Source organism: Liolophura sinensis, chromosome 7, assembly GCF_032854445.1.
Source record: "Liolophura sinensis isolate JHLJ2023 chromosome 7, CUHK_Ljap_v2, whole genome shotgun sequence".
In the NCBI taxonomy this organism is placed as follows: domain Eukaryota; kingdom Metazoa; phylum Mollusca; class Polyplacophora; order Chitonida; family Chitonidae; genus Liolophura; species Liolophura sinensis.
In genome coordinates, this window is record NC_088301.1 from 58,725,730 (window position 1) to 58,743,134 (window position 17,405).

A 17,405-nucleotide genomic window follows, 5' to 3' on the forward strand; every position below is an offset into this window, starting at 1 on the left:
TAGCTGTAGGTGCTATGTGAGCATAAGCAGTCGGTGGGGGGTACCAGGTGAGTGTGAGAAGTAGCTGGGCCATATGAGAGTGAGAAGTAGGTGGAGGTGAAATGTGAGTGTGAGAATTAGCTGAGTGTGCCATGTGAGTGTAGAGAATTAGCTCGGGGTGCCATGTGAGTGTGAGAAATAGGTTGTGGTGACAGGTGAGTGTGAGAAGTAGCTGGAGGTGCTGTGTGAGGTTGTGAATTAATTAGAGGTGCCATGTGATAGTGGGAAAGAGGTGCTAAGTGAGCATGAGAATTATCTGGAGGTGTGGATGTGAGTATGGAAATTTAATGTCATGTGAATATGAGAATTAGGTAAAACTAACATCTATGAGTGAGCATTAGCTGAATGCAGAATAGAGTTGTGAATGCATGATGCTGTAGAGGTGCTTATAATGAGAAGAAAATGGGTGAAAGAGAAGGTGTGATTGTGCATCTGTAACTGTATATAATAGAAGGTGAAAAAAACTGTTGTTGTTGTTAGCATGCGCAGCGATTAACTATAAATGTGCGTCCTAAGATCAACTGTCAAAGCTGTACATACAAATGCTTACATCTGTCAGTCAACAATGAATTAGCTACCTTTTGTAACCGCCCACAAAAAGGACAGCAGATAAAGCTATACAGTATCTCCCTAGTGTGTCATTCACACCAATGTGGAAAAGCTGCAAAGAGAGAAGCATTTACTGACATTTCTACCAGCTCTCTATGTTGACAGACAGTTGGCACAGAATTTCAGCGGATGTACATATTACTGTTTCCTTAACTTTATTGTTTTCATGTACATTGTTAATGGGTTGATTGCTTTACAAAAGGTAGCTATTACTTCTGTAGTTATAATTCAGTGTAGTCTAGAGATAAAGAATTCCATTTATGTCATAAAGAAAATGCATGTCTTGTACACTGCAATAAACTGTAAATTAGTACTGAAGAATCCTCATGAAAGTTTTAAGTTTAAATCTACATGTTTAAAATGCTCTTCCAGATACCAGTATGATTTAAATAATATAAATGAGATAAAAGGAGAAATTTAGATAAGCATGGAGTAGAGGTACTTGTGTAATGTTTCTGAAACTTTCATACTTATAAGGAAGTCATTTATCAAAGTCGTGTCTGTCCGTTTGTCTGTCAAGTCGGATGCGTGGTACATGTATGTACTTGTGGCTATGTGTAACCAAACTGTACAGCAGAAAGAGAGATAATGGGGGAATAATAATCTAGGTAAATCATTTGTTCTGTAAGTCTAAATAGTGTTTATATGTAGGTATTTGTTGTTATACTTATAATCAATTTTCCAAAATAACTTAATGGCATCTACATGAAACTTTCCTCTAAATGCAGTGAAATGAGTTGGTATTTTTTCCTTTAAGCTATAAGTATACTTTATGTATATATTTGTGTTTTCACCTAATCCCTTTACTCCTCTTGCTTCAAACTGAGGCTATATGCCAACACCTGCACATGTATATGAAACCACTGTCAATAGAAACATTAGAAAGGGTGCTTGCTAGATGACATATTTATACCTCATATAATATAAAGCTCCATAAGCCTACCAACTATATTCTGGTATCAATAGTACCCCACTCATTGTAATCCTAATGATGAACCCCCTAAGTCAAAACCACATTGATGCTATCCAACTTTCAATATGACATGAACCTTGGCAGCAGTTTAACAATTATATTTACTCCAACTCCTCAATCTTGTCACATATAAAACACCAACTTTCAATGCAATTTATGCACATTTTGAATTTGATTTTGGAGCCAAAATAACATTGGTTGGGTGGATGAATTTAAACCTTCACAAAAGGTATAATGTTATCAGTCAACACAGAGTAATGCCTTCAGAATATGCTTACACAAACATCTTACAAACATGCAAGAAGGTTGAAGAAGTCATAGTACACTTATTTAAGTGATTAGGAGCAATTACAGCTCCAAGTACAGTACATTTCTAAAACTAAACCTGTAACATTTCTTGCAGTGTACCACAATTTAATTAATTTTTGCTCCACTCTCCACAGTAAAATGTTCAATGTGTCAAATACTTAGCTGACCTTTATCCTCCCCTTTCACTACCTCTAGATAACCATTTACTTCAACACAACAAAAATACATTATTATTTAAAGAACTTAGCTATAGGGGTCACACCTCATTAATGTAGTGCTAATGTACCTGTACATTTATATGCACTGGCACTATGCATATTCTTTTTCCCCAGTAAAATGTAGTAAGCATGACAAAAAACATGATGCACATCTTCAAAACATATGCCCATGTGAATGGTATTCAACTAATGTAAGGTTATATGGTGCTTTAGGAAGACACTTAAAAAGAGATTTTTTTTTTTTAAATTATAAACAATCATAAATCAAGTGATGTTCTTTGGAGTGGAGTTTAACACAGTCAGGAAGACATAGGCATAAAAAGGCATTTCTGCTATAAGTTTGTGAAGGTCACTAATTATGGCCATGGTCAACAAAGTATACATAAACAAAAAACCAAAAACAATCTACGGGTACCTTATTGAGAAAAGCAAATTTAGCATGAGTTCCTCTCCCACACAGTTGTATACAAAGCATGGCTGATCTGATACTACCAAGTACATATCTGACCAAAGTTTACTTGCATGGCTTACTCCAGCTACAGAACAAATTACACATTATCAAAGTATTACATCAGTTAGGTTTAGTGTAATATATGGTAAAAGTGTCTAGAGTGAACAGCCAGTTGGTTTGACTGTAGGGCCTATATTTGTGGGCTTTACTTATGCAGAATTGCAAATCATATGGATGCACGAAGCAATATTCTAGGAGCTAGGCTGGCAACAGAACAGACTAGGTGATGGTGAATGTGGGATGACAGAAGAGCCAGCAGCAAGCCCACCACCGGGGAACCAGCCAAAAATTAGACATGACTCGAAATCTCCCAAATGGCCAGAACTCTTATTGAGCAGATATTGATTTGCCGGACAGCTTGGCACATTTCCAGTTGTATCAGTATGCAGGCTGACCCTTAGAGGTCATCCAGCTACATCTGCTGATCAACCTCCTCTGTGCCTGTCTCCTTCTCAGTAATTGACACCTTATGTAGATCCTACACCAAGATAACGTCTAGCTTCTCACTTCTCAGTCATGCTTCTATAGAAACATGTGTACTGAGAATTGCCCAAGCCATGTGATGGGAAGCTTATACAGGATCGATCCATCCATACAAACAGTTTAATTACTTGTATGCCGCAGTTTGAATCAATCCTAGAAAAATCCTTAAATTCTTATTTTAATTCAGTTTCAACACAAATTTAGGTCAAATATGTTTCTTTTTGTTTTTTAAGAATGTTGGGGAGGGGGGGGTAGCTTTTTCAGAAGATTAACATTAATGTTATGTAATGCAAGTTTTAAGAGTATGGGTTACATACAATACATAAATTTTTATAAAATATGATACACAAGTTCTAAAAATATGCCACTGAAAAAGTAGCTTTCACACACACTTCATTCTAGCATAAAACACAAAAATGTGCTGAAATCTGTGAAGGTCAGACAATTCTTCCTTATTTTAAGTCATTATCCATTTTTCCATATTTGCTTCACAACTTTCGAATAAATCCACCACTAAATTAAACCGTCAAAGCATAATGTTTCCTCACTTGGGTTCAAGTTCTAACACAGTAAACTTCATTCCTTGGTGTTTTGATAGCTTTGAAGTTTGATAGCTGCTGAATAGCTTAATATAGTGGACCAAAGTGCCAACTCTAGGAAATGATAATCATTGCATGTCTATTTCTGTGGTGGTTGTGTCATGGAGTTGTGATTTTGGCCTACTTTATATCCATCTATCCCAAGGATGAATGTTGCACCAGTGGACCAGATTAAATGAGCACAGTTACACACCATACCACAACATATTTGCTTTGTCCTAGAGGATGTTATAATACTGTGTTTTATACATCTGACTTGACCCCACCATTGTGTTCATGACTTTTACAGCATTTGTAAATATTCCGATACACCCAAATCTTGGCCAACGAATCAACTCTGTATCAGATCAGAAATTTGTATCCACAGCTTGAGTTCTGGCGTAGAAATGAAGATGAAAAATCTTTTAATCTAAATTTCACAAATATGCACTGCCATTTAACAAATGCCATTTTAAAGTCAAAAGTACTTTGTTCAGCCCAAATCTAATTCTTACATAGACAGTGACTCGATTTTATAAACAAGCCAAGTCTATAATAGGCAAGTCTACACTACGGTGTCCAGATATGACGTGTCAGTGTCAAGTTAGAGCTATTAAAACATGAAGTGATATTGTATGATATATATGCGACTACATTTCCCTCCCATCCTCTACAGTTTTTAATTTTACACACCAACAAGCATAATACATTCCTTGGTATGACTCAAACAACATAAAACAGTAAAACATGCAGGTCTTAGAATCAGTACATATGTGTCAATGATAACATCTAGCATACTATAACCCACTGTTGATAGAAAACATACAAAGGCCAACTAAACAAAACTTCATTCAAAGATCTATATCCTTATTGCATGACCTAACTGTATCAAAATGCAGTGATATTCATTAAATGTATAAACAGATATTTTACAAGAAAAGGATGCAACATTATGGCTTTGCAAGTATGGTATGGAGCAATATAAAACCTATTGTTTACAAGTTTTTTGTTCGCAGAGGTCCCCTCATGCGCTGGTGATTGCATGGGTATGAGAGTATTGGTGGTAGAATGTTACATGTACAAAGCCTTCCCAAATATCCCAAACTTCTATAAGTGCTAAATGTAATTCAGGCTGGAGGTGGGGGGATTCAAATTATCTAGATCATACACCCCTATTGCTCTGCATATCCATATAAGTGGTTAATTCCATCCTTTGCAGGACAGAGAGTTTGTTGAGATGGACCTGACATTCAATGGAGCTCCAACAGGCCGTCAGAAACCCCTCCACCCTCTCCCTCCCTTCGGTGAGCTCTGTAGACCGCCATCGCAGTGGCTGCTGCGCCCGTAGGTTCAACCCACAACGACGCTTCCTGGTGAGTTTATGCCTGCAGTCCTCATCTTGCCTCATCACCTCATCCCATTGACCAGCCTCTCTTCAACCCTTACATGCTAGCTTTTCACTTTCATTTTCACTATCTGGTTGTACCTTATTATGGCTTGAAATGAAAACCAGTGGCACAAACCACTTCAGTTGAACATAGGTACCGGTTCTTTGTACTGTTTGTTATTTTCTTAAGGACTGTTTTTGTGTGTGTGATATTGGTCATATACTTTTGGGAATCTGTGGACAACTATTATACATAGCTAACTCTATCACTGCAATAAGTGACTGCAATGAGTGCCTGCCCAAGTCCCAACCCACCCCCTCCTTAGCCCAAGCTTCTCCTTAAAACCCTCCCTTCCCCGACACCTGACTACCTACATCCAGCTCTTACTAACACGGCTGATTTTGGCCCTTCCTACAGATTGGGGAAAGCCAGGCTACGATAGAGTCGATGTGGAATTGTCCCCTTCCCCACAGGTGAGCCCCCTAGTCTGACATGTAGTGGGACAATACATTGTCACCTCTAGTCCAATCCACCCATTTCGAGAAATTCCAATGCATCTCAGGCTCAATTTTATAGGTCACCGGAAGGGCACATAAGGTGTGGGATATACAGAAACACAAGGCTCAGGAAAAACAAACAAAGCTGATAAACAAGAATAGACACAATGTAACAGGTAGCTGTTAGAACAATATTTGCTTATGCAGTGTTGATAACACACTTTGCGATTTTATGGACTGAAATCATCAATTTGATATAAATTAAGAGACAAAGCTGAGGTTTACGCATATACAACTTCAAAGAATGATATTCTGTTGATATCATCAATGCAAATACATCTACAAATTTATGAGATTCACATAATACATACATTAACACAATTAAGGTTATTTACAATCTAATTAAGAACTCTACAGTCCAACACTGCCATAAGAAAAAAAAATAAGCAGAAAATAGAAGACTTTCTTTTAATAATCTTTTTCAAATAAAAAATTTCTTGGCCAGCAGGAAATGAGGATAAGAGTCCATGGAAAAGAGGGTGACTTTAGAAAATGCCATGTTGACTGCAGCATTCTGCACTCCAAACATTTACATTCTTTCTGCCAACAGCTTGAGCAATCAGAAAGCCACGTCTTCAGATCAGCAATTTGTTAATGATTTACCCGGACTCTTCGTTGCTTCAGCATTTCAATGTAAAAATAACTTCCATGGTTCCACAAAGGCTGTTCCTCCCAGCAGGCTGGAGCAGACAGAATTTATCTAACATTCCACGTACAGACACTAAATTCATCACAGTTTAACCCAGACATGGCAACCAACCATCCCCAGACAGTTCTTACTTTCTGCCCTGCTGCATATGTATATTTTATGATTTTGGTCGTCTGAAGGCAGTAAGCCAGGTCTTCTATTCTCTTCTCTTCTAAAACCAACATCATATAGCCAGCTTCAACAATAATAGCCATTTAAGGTGCATTGAAAGTTCTGAAAAGGTTTGTTGTACACATGTATCTAAACTTTTATAGGCATTTTCCATCAATAAGGGCGATATACCTTTTTTCCTTCAAGTGTAATGATCGAATTGACAGCATGATATGAATAATCACAAGTGTCAGTTATTAGCTATTAACAAGAAAGGAACAAAAATGTTAGTTAAATGGTATTCCTTTCCCATTAATGTGATACTCACGGTGGACAAGGTACAATTGCTATAGAGGTTAAATGTTTGACAAGGTCAGAATGATCTTCTTCCAATGCATAGGATATGATACAGGAGATTCCACTGTAGCAAGCACCCAGTTCTAACTTCATAGCTATTTTTTATCTCTTATTACTTGTTAAATCCTGTTATAGGAGACTTAAAAGTCAACCACGACCCCAAAAGTCTCCAAAAGCACATCCCGAGAGATGAGTCCATTAATACAAGAGTGAGATTTGTGCCACTGATCTGCAGGAGGCGGATTCATGAATCAGATTTCTGTTTGCTTCTACTCATCTGCAATAGTTTGTTGCATGTGCGCTTTTAAAACTTTCTAAAATGCTCCCCAATGCATGTTTGCTTCTGCACTGCGCCACAAATGTTGTCTGCATGCCCTTGTATCCCAGATTGCTGTTGTCTGCACCAAACACTACTGAATCATGCAATCATAAACTTAGTTCCACAATTTTCTATCTAATAACATTATACTTGTAACTCATCTGAATGGCACCATCCTGCAAGGCATTGCTATAACCTATATTTATTTATCACGTGCCTATGAGGATTTTTCTGACAATTTATTGGCCTGTATATTTCTTGATCTGACAGGTCAAATTTAGCTGCACTCCAGGCAAATGTGAAGTCTTATTCAGAGTTCCAAGAGCAAAGAACTGCCACCATCAGATACAATAGATATGTTTTGTGTTTTGACAATGGATTAGTACGGCAGAGTTATACAGCTGTCTTTGGTCATTTGAAGCAGCTGTCGTGAATCATACCAGTTCAATTAGTTAGTGAGGTGACATGAGAGCTGATGAACAGGCAGCACTATTTGTCAAATTATCAGGCCAGGCTCTCTGCGTCTATGTACAGACCACATACATAATCACATGTTTCACACCCATTGTCAAGAAAATGCCAGGGAGGAAAAGGTAGAGTAGGTCTAGACATTTAGTATGCTGGAGGTAACAGAGGACAATTCAACAAGAAGCGCTGTTGTAGGGTGATGATTGAATAGCCAGCTGTAAGTTTGTTGGGCTTTGCCATTGTCTGGCTTTCATGTCTATTAATGGGCAGAAGTCTAGAAGTAATTACAGGCTTTCAGGAAAGACAATCAAACAACAGCCGTGAGATAAGTGAGTCTCTACCTGGCTCTATGTCAAACCACTTAAATGACAGGCCCAATTGTCAGCCCCAGAAAGACACAACCCATAGGCCAAAGGCATATTCTGCTATTTCTGTGAGCCCAGCAGTAGACATTGGGTTGTTTAATGATACCAGGCTTCATCTTGGTATGCACCACTGGGCAAATAGCGGATATGAGCTGCAAATATATTAAACACTGCCATGGCTGCATTTTGATTAAGGACAAATGGACCCTTTACGCTGATATTACATCCTCTCTGAGCATAACCCATGTTTATCTGGTAGAGCCACACTGCTCAATACAAACATCATCCAATGTTTAAAATACCAATACCATACAGAGTAGAATGAATAAAGACACTATATATAAAAGAAACTCTGTACTCCAAATACAGCAATGAATTTTTGGTCAAGCCAATAAAAATGTTTCCTATTTCTGCAAAATGTAGATTTCAATATAGATGTAACAATTATATTTGTGTTAAATTGTTTGAAACACAGGGAATGTCATTATCATGTGAAGAGACCAAAAACAAAATGTATCCAGATTGCATGATTTGTGTCATACAACATCTCATGATAACAATGATATAGTGCAAAGTTTTTCTATTTAACATGTACATGTACCTAGATTTTAATAAAATAAAGACATTACCTAATTTTGACTTTTGCCCTTTTCAGACAAGATCTTCAGGACAGGAATCAGAACAAGAAGAGCTGAATGACATCCAAGTGAGACCCCCTACCAACAATCGCTCATCGCGATCAAGCCTGAATGCATTTCCTTGCAACCCAAAGTCAAACAACACACAGACTGTGACGACGGCTATAGTTACCCTGCCAACCCCAAGCTCCACCTCTGAGACCGAGCCCATGTGTACCCCCGGTCCGAGCACCGCTCTTCTCCCCCACTCACAGAACCCTAACATGGTCAAGATATCCACCTTATAACACCTTCAGGAAAACTAACCCTAAATCCGCACCTTACTCTCCTGTGACCAGGGGTCTCTTGTAACAGTGCTGAAGGCTGACCTAACACTTTGATTGCAATAAGAGAAGAGTGGTCGCTACCAAGAAACAGGCTCCTTGGGATGGGTTGAGATTCCTGGCTGGAGATTTCAAGAAGCAGTGAGAACAGGTTATTGCTCCACACTGTGTTCTGGTGTGGACTGTGCTCTCCATCAGTCATGTCTTCCTCCATTGATTTCTGGTGGTGAGAAGCGATGAGACGCAAAGAAAAGGAGATGTCCCCACCATCCATCAGAAGACTGGTGTATCCATGTGCTTACCCAGATGGAGGAATTACAATCATGTCCTCTCTACATGCCCAAAATAACTGGTCTCAACATGAGCAGAAAGTAACAAAACATCAGAGGAAAAAGTTAACTGTCCTGAATTTGTGAACACGCACGGGAGGTATAATGGAACGATCACCAGCAATACTAGTTACATGAACTCATTTCAGGATGGTGAGCGCGTGACTATTGGAGGATAGCGAGACCCTTTTAACATGATTCCTACACAGGTGTGCAAGGTGTATAGCTTTTTGCTAGAAAGGTGGTATGTGCAAAAGCTTCCAACAGTCAGAGAAACAAAGGCATAAATTGTCCCTGCACAAAACGGCCAATTAATGCACTGCATTGAAGGAACTGTCACCTTCTCATTTCATTTTCAAGGAATTTTGTGTGTGGTAGAGTTACTGAAAGCAGGGAAAGGGTGAGAGATGTATCCATTGCACAGTTTGTGATAAGGATATCAAAGAAAAGCAAAATACAGCTCTCCAATGCTGCTGTCTTTGCACTGGCTCATGAGGTGAGATTCAAACTGGTGTAGGAAACCTGAATTACCATGTTTTTACTTATGTTGTACATGTGTATCAGGACCTCAGTAGATCTGGTATTGACAGGAAGCCAGAACTCTGCTTTATTCAAACATTTCACAAGCTCCTTAATCAGCACTATTCAGCTTACCACATTTGTTTTCAATTTTATGGTTAGATTAGTATGCAAGAGACTGATCAGTCTAATCATTTCTCTCTTTGTTATTGAGAATCCATTTTTCGTATCATCGTCTTAACATTTCCACTTAACCATCTGCTTGGTCAGACATTGTTTCTCCACTACAAATAGACAGCATGTAGAGTAGTCCTTGAAATATGAATAACATGTTGAGTGATAAGATATTGATACCTCCCAATACTGAAAAGATCTCAGGCAGCGACAATTCCAAAACAACCAACTCGTAGTTCCAACAGTGATATTATTTCACAGACAGACCCTTTAGTAATGCTTTACAGTATCACACCCACACAAATACATCTAGTTGTGCTACAGTCCTATGTATTTCCTCCACATCAGGAATTCTCAAATAGTTCCAATGTGGTCCACTTAGCTTCCTCATACATAATCTACAACCACTGACTTACCACAATAGCTCAACAGATGTATAATGCAACTTATTTACTGCCCAATTCTGCTTAAAATCTAGACAGTCTGCTTATGAGACTGGAATCCTGATATTAGTGCATGGTTGCTATACAATAAATGATCTCACTAGACTGACAATGCCAAAGTGTTGTAAAGGTGAAAACCTCCAACATCTTCTTTTATCCACATCCATACATAATAAAACCATTTGAAGAAAAACATGACATGTATAAACGTGATGAAAGCCTCTTTGTTGATAAAGCATGCAGCTTTAATGTCTTGGGGCAAATTCTGGTACAATTATCAAGGGGAGTAACTTTGAATCCAATCAGTATGGAGCATTAGGTAGCCTCCAGATTCCTCTTGACTGTATAATGTATACTTACCTACTCACCCTTCACCAAAGGGGATGGGGCACAAGAAAACTTCACCAAAAATAACCATGTGTGACAATACAGCCATGGTCAAATCTATATCCTGGCACAAAAATGTGAGAGCAGAGGGTAGAAGAAATTCTCTCTGACACTGTGTATTTAATAACACTTGACACAGGTTCTCTCCCTTTCTGGCTATTGTCTTGTAAATATGTGAATATATATATATATAATATATTTTTATCTATGTCATATCACACCGCCAAGTTGCAGATGCAGTCTTGACTGCCCAAGCTAGCCTTCTATAAAATCAAACCGACTATGGTACAACTGGAAAGACTGGAAGGTTACTGTTGGTGTTAACTCCTATCAAAAAAGGACCTCTGGAAACATCCTTTTCTGTGTTAACACTGACTGAATGGGTTGGCTGTAAGTTATGTTTATGCAAACACAGATAGATCAAGGATTTTTACAAGAAGGCCAATTTGAAGTATTAAATATATGAACTCTCTAAAATCACTTTTCTTCAGGCTTCCTCTCACATGCATAGGCTTAATCGTATACTTGTACAGTTGTTATAATTTATTTGTATGTGAATCTGTGTGAATGTGTAAAATGTAGACAGTGCATTATTAAATGCATTACATCATGGCATGGAAAGACTAGAGGATGCATTGGACTAGAAACCCATAGCTCACAGACAGAAAGATATGTTAGGGTGGACAAAACCTAGTAGGGAAAACTCCAAAGGTTAACCTATAGTAATGTCCTATTGGGAATGAAAGGCAAAGAGGGAATCTTCAAAAATGTTTTTTATGTCAATGCTGCTTTTGTGCTGGAGATATTCTCTGCTTCCTAGGAAATATGTCACCATATCACAGAGCACAATCCAATGTTAAATTTCAATACTATATTAACATACATATCTGAAATGTCAACCTATCTCTCAGTAGGCCAATGAATAATCCAAAGGAATAATTGCTCTTGTCATTCATGTATAATTGCTTTCAAAGAAAATTTCAGTACATACATGTACATGCAGGCCTACCAAATTAGGGTAATACAGTTGAACAGGTCTACAAGGTGGCATGAAAATCTTACAAATATCCAGGTGCACTTCATGTCTGCTTCATGCACTCCATTTGGCATAGCTCAGATACTACTTTTAAACACACACAGTGTGCGTTAAACTTTGAGTTTTATGGATTATGCTTTCACATTTTCATTTTCACTCAATAAAAACATTCATTTGTCCAATTTTCAGTTTTTCACATGAGTAGTCATATAAAATTTTATAACATGTGTACATAAACAGATGTATAGAAAGAAACAATAACAACTCCTGTAACCTATTTCAGGTAACTTCAGGTAGAATCACCACATTTAAGACTTTCCAAAAATTACATTTATAATATCTGAAGTTCCTGTGTCAGATCTTGTTTAGAATAAACAGAATATAGAAATAGAATTTCAACCAAGATTTGATGTAGCCTTGGTGATAATAATCAGAAGGTAACTGTTGTGCACAAGAAGAACTATATTTTCATTTACCTATGATTAACATATTTCTGCAAAAGTCTGTTTGATTGTTTGGTCATACAAATTAACATAAGTAAGAAATGAATACTGAAACATATCAAATCTATAATATAAAACTTATCAAATAAAAATTAAATGAATACCTTAACCTAAGGTCTTGAAAAGCAAACATACTATTTAAGTTTCACTGGCTCAACATGTATTTCAGAAAAAAATAAGTTAATGTAAATTTCATTTAGAGCACCTCTCTGTCATTGTGGATTATTTGCATGTGTGAAATGTTGTAAAATGTTCTTGTTTCCTATAGGACACAAGTCTGCTTTGTCAGGATGGTTTGAGATAGGGATGATATGATTTCAACATGAAATCCTCTCTGTTTTTTATGCATTGCTGAACCAAGCATATTAATAATGTTTTTAACATCTGTGATAGCAGCACACTACTAACTCAGACAAAAAGCAATTTTTGTCCCAGTGCCCATTCAACAAGAATGTTTACCTTACCCTCGACCAGGTAATAAGACTACCAAGTTAGTTACATCATTATTGTGTTAAGGCAGGTGTTCTTTGTCGAATGGACAACCTTCAGTGATTTAATGTCGTGCACCTTCTCTGTACAATTCAGTTTTGCAATAATATCGATTTGTGTACGTAAGTAAAACTTGCTAGCTTCCTGCATTTGATTATTTATTGCAAGTGTGTTGAGAGAGTCATTGTGATAGAGGAGTTTATAGAGGTATTTGATATAGAGGCTGCTTGACTGTGATAGTGTGTATAAATGAGGAAGTACAGGTATTATTGACAGGTGTAAGGGTTAGTGATATGAGTGGAAAGGATATCACCATACACTGTTGTTATTTTAAAAGTTTTTTGTTCTACAACACAAAGCTTACCTGTTTTACACTTCACATTTTTCTTGTGATAATAATGTATGTTTGATTTGAGTGGATATTAATAATGTAGACTCTAGTTATAATTGTTACAACAATCTTTCACAACTTCTATGTGAATTCTTTTACTTTCCTAGGTTTTTAATTGCCACAGAAATCACATTTCTTGAGAATGTCCATATCCAAGCATTTATGAGAAAGATATCCTGTCTAAAACATATCTCTTCATGGCGTTGCAATCAAATAATATTTTTGTTTTAAGGCGTTTGTTTTTCTTTTTTTTTTTTTTTTGGTCTTTTTGTTATGAAACATCTTTTCCATTGCAGGCTTTCAACATTGAAACTATGTTTCTCTAATTGTTGTTTACATCATTTCAAATCTTTAACTTCCTGTTTTACGGGTTGAGATTTCTTCGTTTATATTCTCACAATACCTGAAGATATACAACAAAACTGTTTTTATTTCTCCTAGATATGTACATATAATCACTGTGTTATATTCATTTTTATAATAATAGGCCGCTTGAACAGTTCAAGAACTCATTGGATTGTATCAAACTTGGAGATGCACAATGATGCATGTCTGTATCATATTCCCACAAGTAAGACGTTTTTACTTTATAAGGTATGTGTTATGAAGAACACAACGTGCTCCAAAGACAATTAACCTGTTGTGATTTTCTAAGACGTTTATTCTCCCACTGACGCCTGACATTTGGCAAGGATGCTCCTTACTGGGAGGAAATCAAAAGAGCGGGAGTGCAGGGAATATTCTATTGAGCTATGAAGTGTTGTGTTGGTGAACGTTGGAGGCACACCTACCCATGTTCTCAGTAGGCTCCACACCTAGCCCTAATTGGCCGAGTAATACCACGGTGTGAGTGTTTGCAATAGAGATGATATGTTACCCATTCCATATTGTTCCACTATTTACCAGAGTTATTGTCCTTCATCATGTTTCATTGTTATGGTCTTCTTTTTTAAATCTTGAGAGTATCTAGACCCTGAGGTAATAGGGTACATGTAGATTATCCCATTGTACCAATCCTATGTATAGTATCACCATGATATTCTGCTAGTATCGGTCCTCATTAAACTTTCTAACACACTTTCCTGCACTGCAAGCTACATATGCGACAAGCGCATTTCTATGAAGGAATTTCACTGGTGGAGGACTTGGCAGTTGTCAGCAGATCACAGCCATTTCATACCTTTCCAGCTGCTATGCCTCTTTAATAAAATTTCCAGTATTGTGTATAAGAAACTTGTAAGTTTGTACTCATGTTGACTGCACCGCTGCACCTTTGGCTATGGTCTCAGCATATACTTACCTGTGTCTGACAATCAATTCTGGAGGCATGAACTCCCACTGCTGCAGATATGGCCTGCTTAACACCCTGCTTAATAGCCAGGGTCATGGCCCACAATCACATTGTGGTTTTATGATTTCACCTCTTGTAGTTCATCATTGTAGTCACTTGTCGACAGGTGTGGCACACCTATATAAAGCAAGTGGTAGGTAGTAGTCTTGTGAAATTTCAATTTTACAAAATCCATTATATTCCAGTTTAATACTGTTATTTCTGATGGTACATGTAGTCTATTCTTCCCACTCTTGTTACATCTTGAATTTTTATGTATAACACTGACTGTCATTAAAAACGTATTTCTACTGTCAATGTTGTGTTCCTTTCAATGGTGTGTAATTGGCTATATTCTTTATTAAGGCATAGGCATGTATTTATATGTAAGTGAAAAGATGAACTCCAAATTTTCAAATCAATATTTCAATGCCTTCCTTCTCAGTGAATTGAATGGCATAAGGATGTTTTGCTTTGAAATTGAAATATGGTCGATATATTGTCAAGAGGGCGACAAGCCATAATCATTCATCCTAATGATCACAAAAAAAAAAGAGCCCCAAGGGCTCTTACGAAAAATATGGGTATTTACCATGAAACAGCCTAAAAACAATATAACTGTTTACAGACTGATAGGTCAGGTTAGTGCATTTCAGCTTTGATTGCTCACCACAAAATTTGGTTCAAGACCTATTAGCATGACTTAGTTTGAAAGTGTCAACCTCTATAAACACAAAAGCTACAAGTACATCTATGCATGCTTACCAGGAATTTAAGTCTCTATTGTAGTTGTCTCAGAGTTAAAAAGTTTCTCTCAGTATGATGGACGGGTGTGTAATTGTAATTATAACAGCTCTTTTAGAACGTTTTTGTCCGACTATACTGGTTATAATACACCCGATTCTAAAATGGTCTGCATTGACCCAGAGGGTATCAGTGACATCTCATATATATTGTTTGCTGGAAACAGTTCCTATCAAGGTCCATTCAGTGACTGCATTCATAGACATATATGCATATGCATTCTGAATGATGACATCTAGCAGTCTCAGTGTCTTAATTGGCAAACCCCTGATGTAACATCTCTGGTAACATAACAGTTACAAAAGGCCACTGTAGAACCCAAAGCTTCAAATGTAATTTAATAGATTGAAAAATTTACAAAAGAAAATCAAACCACTTACTTGGACACCTTTTCATGGTCTTTCATCTGATATATACTTCATGTGAGTGTTTTCTTTGCCTTTAAGAAAATCACGCTCTATAGTCACATTTATGTCCTCTAACTCACTACACGAGCAGCTAATTTCCAGCATTACGTTACCATCACTCTCATTCGTCATGGCCACGCAGGCAGAAGAGAATGTTGTAAGATAAGTTTTAATTAGTAAATCAAAAACGATTAGTCCAGCCTACAAAATAGACATTTACTCTACCAACAATTAAGAAAAATCACTTTCCTGCATGTTGGATTAGTGGGGAATATACCCTATAAAACAGAATGTAAAGTATTGTAAAAAACAATTTATTCAAGACTGTAAACCTTCAGTAAAGATATGGGGAAATTAAACATCAATGAGCAATTCTCTGAGAACTAGAACTGATAACAGAACATCAAAGTACGTTGGATAATAGAGCAATCTGGACAGCATACGTAAATGATGAACATTACCACAAAGCCTACTTTTGCACAAGCTGAGTTTCAGACTATATTTTCACTTTAGTGTCTAGGTGATTAAAGTCCATATGCACAAGTAAAATGGCAAATGTCCAAATACACACCTATCAAGCAGAAAATAACGGCTGTCCGAGACCTTCAAATTCACTTCTAACAATCTCAAATCTGTGATCCTCCTGTGCGGTCTTGGACATTCTTCATGAAGTACTGAAAATAAAAATTAATGCACATCAACTTTTCATAATAGCTGAGTGACCACAACTGTGCTCCCTGATTTGTTAACAGGAAAGATGTGAATAGCTTGGTGTCAAGAGTTGTGTCCCCCTGGACATGAACACATGGGCATTTATACTCCATCGCCTTTCTCATTTCCCTGAACACTACATGATTCACTATCGTAAAAATATAAGTACCTGTATTAATTTGATTGATGTTTAATGCCTTACTCAAGAATACTTCCTTAATTGCAATGATGGCTAGATTTATTGGAACAGCAGAAAACCTAGCTGTAGTAAAACAACTCCATAGCATCAAGTGCCTGACAAACACAATCTAAAGTGCAAATCAGCAAAAACCCTATTCTACCAAGCAACATCATTGGTCACAGCTGTGGAAAGAGCAATATTTCATTTGGATGAGCTAGAAGTAATTAATTTCATCCTTTGCACAAAAATTCATCTGTGCGCTTGGCTGGTTTTAATACACTATTTCAGTCTCATCACAACAGAATGTCCTGATTGAAAATTGGCCAGTCCCACAGCCCTAGAGCTGCATCAGTGTGGCACAACAAATGAAAGACACCAGACAGTGTCGGGTCTTCACAAAAAGTATATTTTTATCAGTCTGCACAGAATAATGTCTTCAGAATATGCTTAAATGAACCCCTCACAAACATGCGAAAAGCTTGAATAATTACTGCTAACCTTTAAAAAATCTGACCAAGATCAAAACAAAATGTGCAACACATTAATGGGCGAAATTCTAGTTCATTCACCCTGGTTGATCTTACATATGCATAACAGTAAAATATTTGTTATTCTCACATGCAGTAAGTTTGTTCAGAGACAGAAGTACTGTGATAATCAAAGAGAAAAAAAGAAAACATGAAATCATTTTGTTTCTAATACCATCAGGGTGACTAGAACCCAAAGAAGAGTTATAACAATTAGGTTTACCAAGACTTTATTTATAT

The 17,405-nt window shown here is 37.2% G+C and overlaps 1 protein-coding gene across 1 annotated transcript in view; it reads left to right on the forward strand.

Annotated features, from left to right (window-relative positions):
- The window catches only part of LOC135469642 (potassium voltage-gated channel protein Shal-like), a 66,573-nt gene extending 51,720 nt beyond the window's left edge, over positions 1 to 14,853 (forward strand). The window contains 4 exon segments of the mRNA XM_064748174.1: positions 4,940 to 4,982; positions 4,985 to 5,014; positions 5,017 to 5,093; positions 8,629 to 14,853. Coding sequence (XP_064604244.1) covers positions 4,940 to 4,982; positions 4,985 to 5,014; positions 5,017 to 5,093; positions 8,629 to 8,898 — 420 coding nt within the window. The 3' untranslated portion in view covers positions 8,899 to 14,853.
- Positions 14,854 to 17,405: the final 2,552 nt, after the last annotated feature.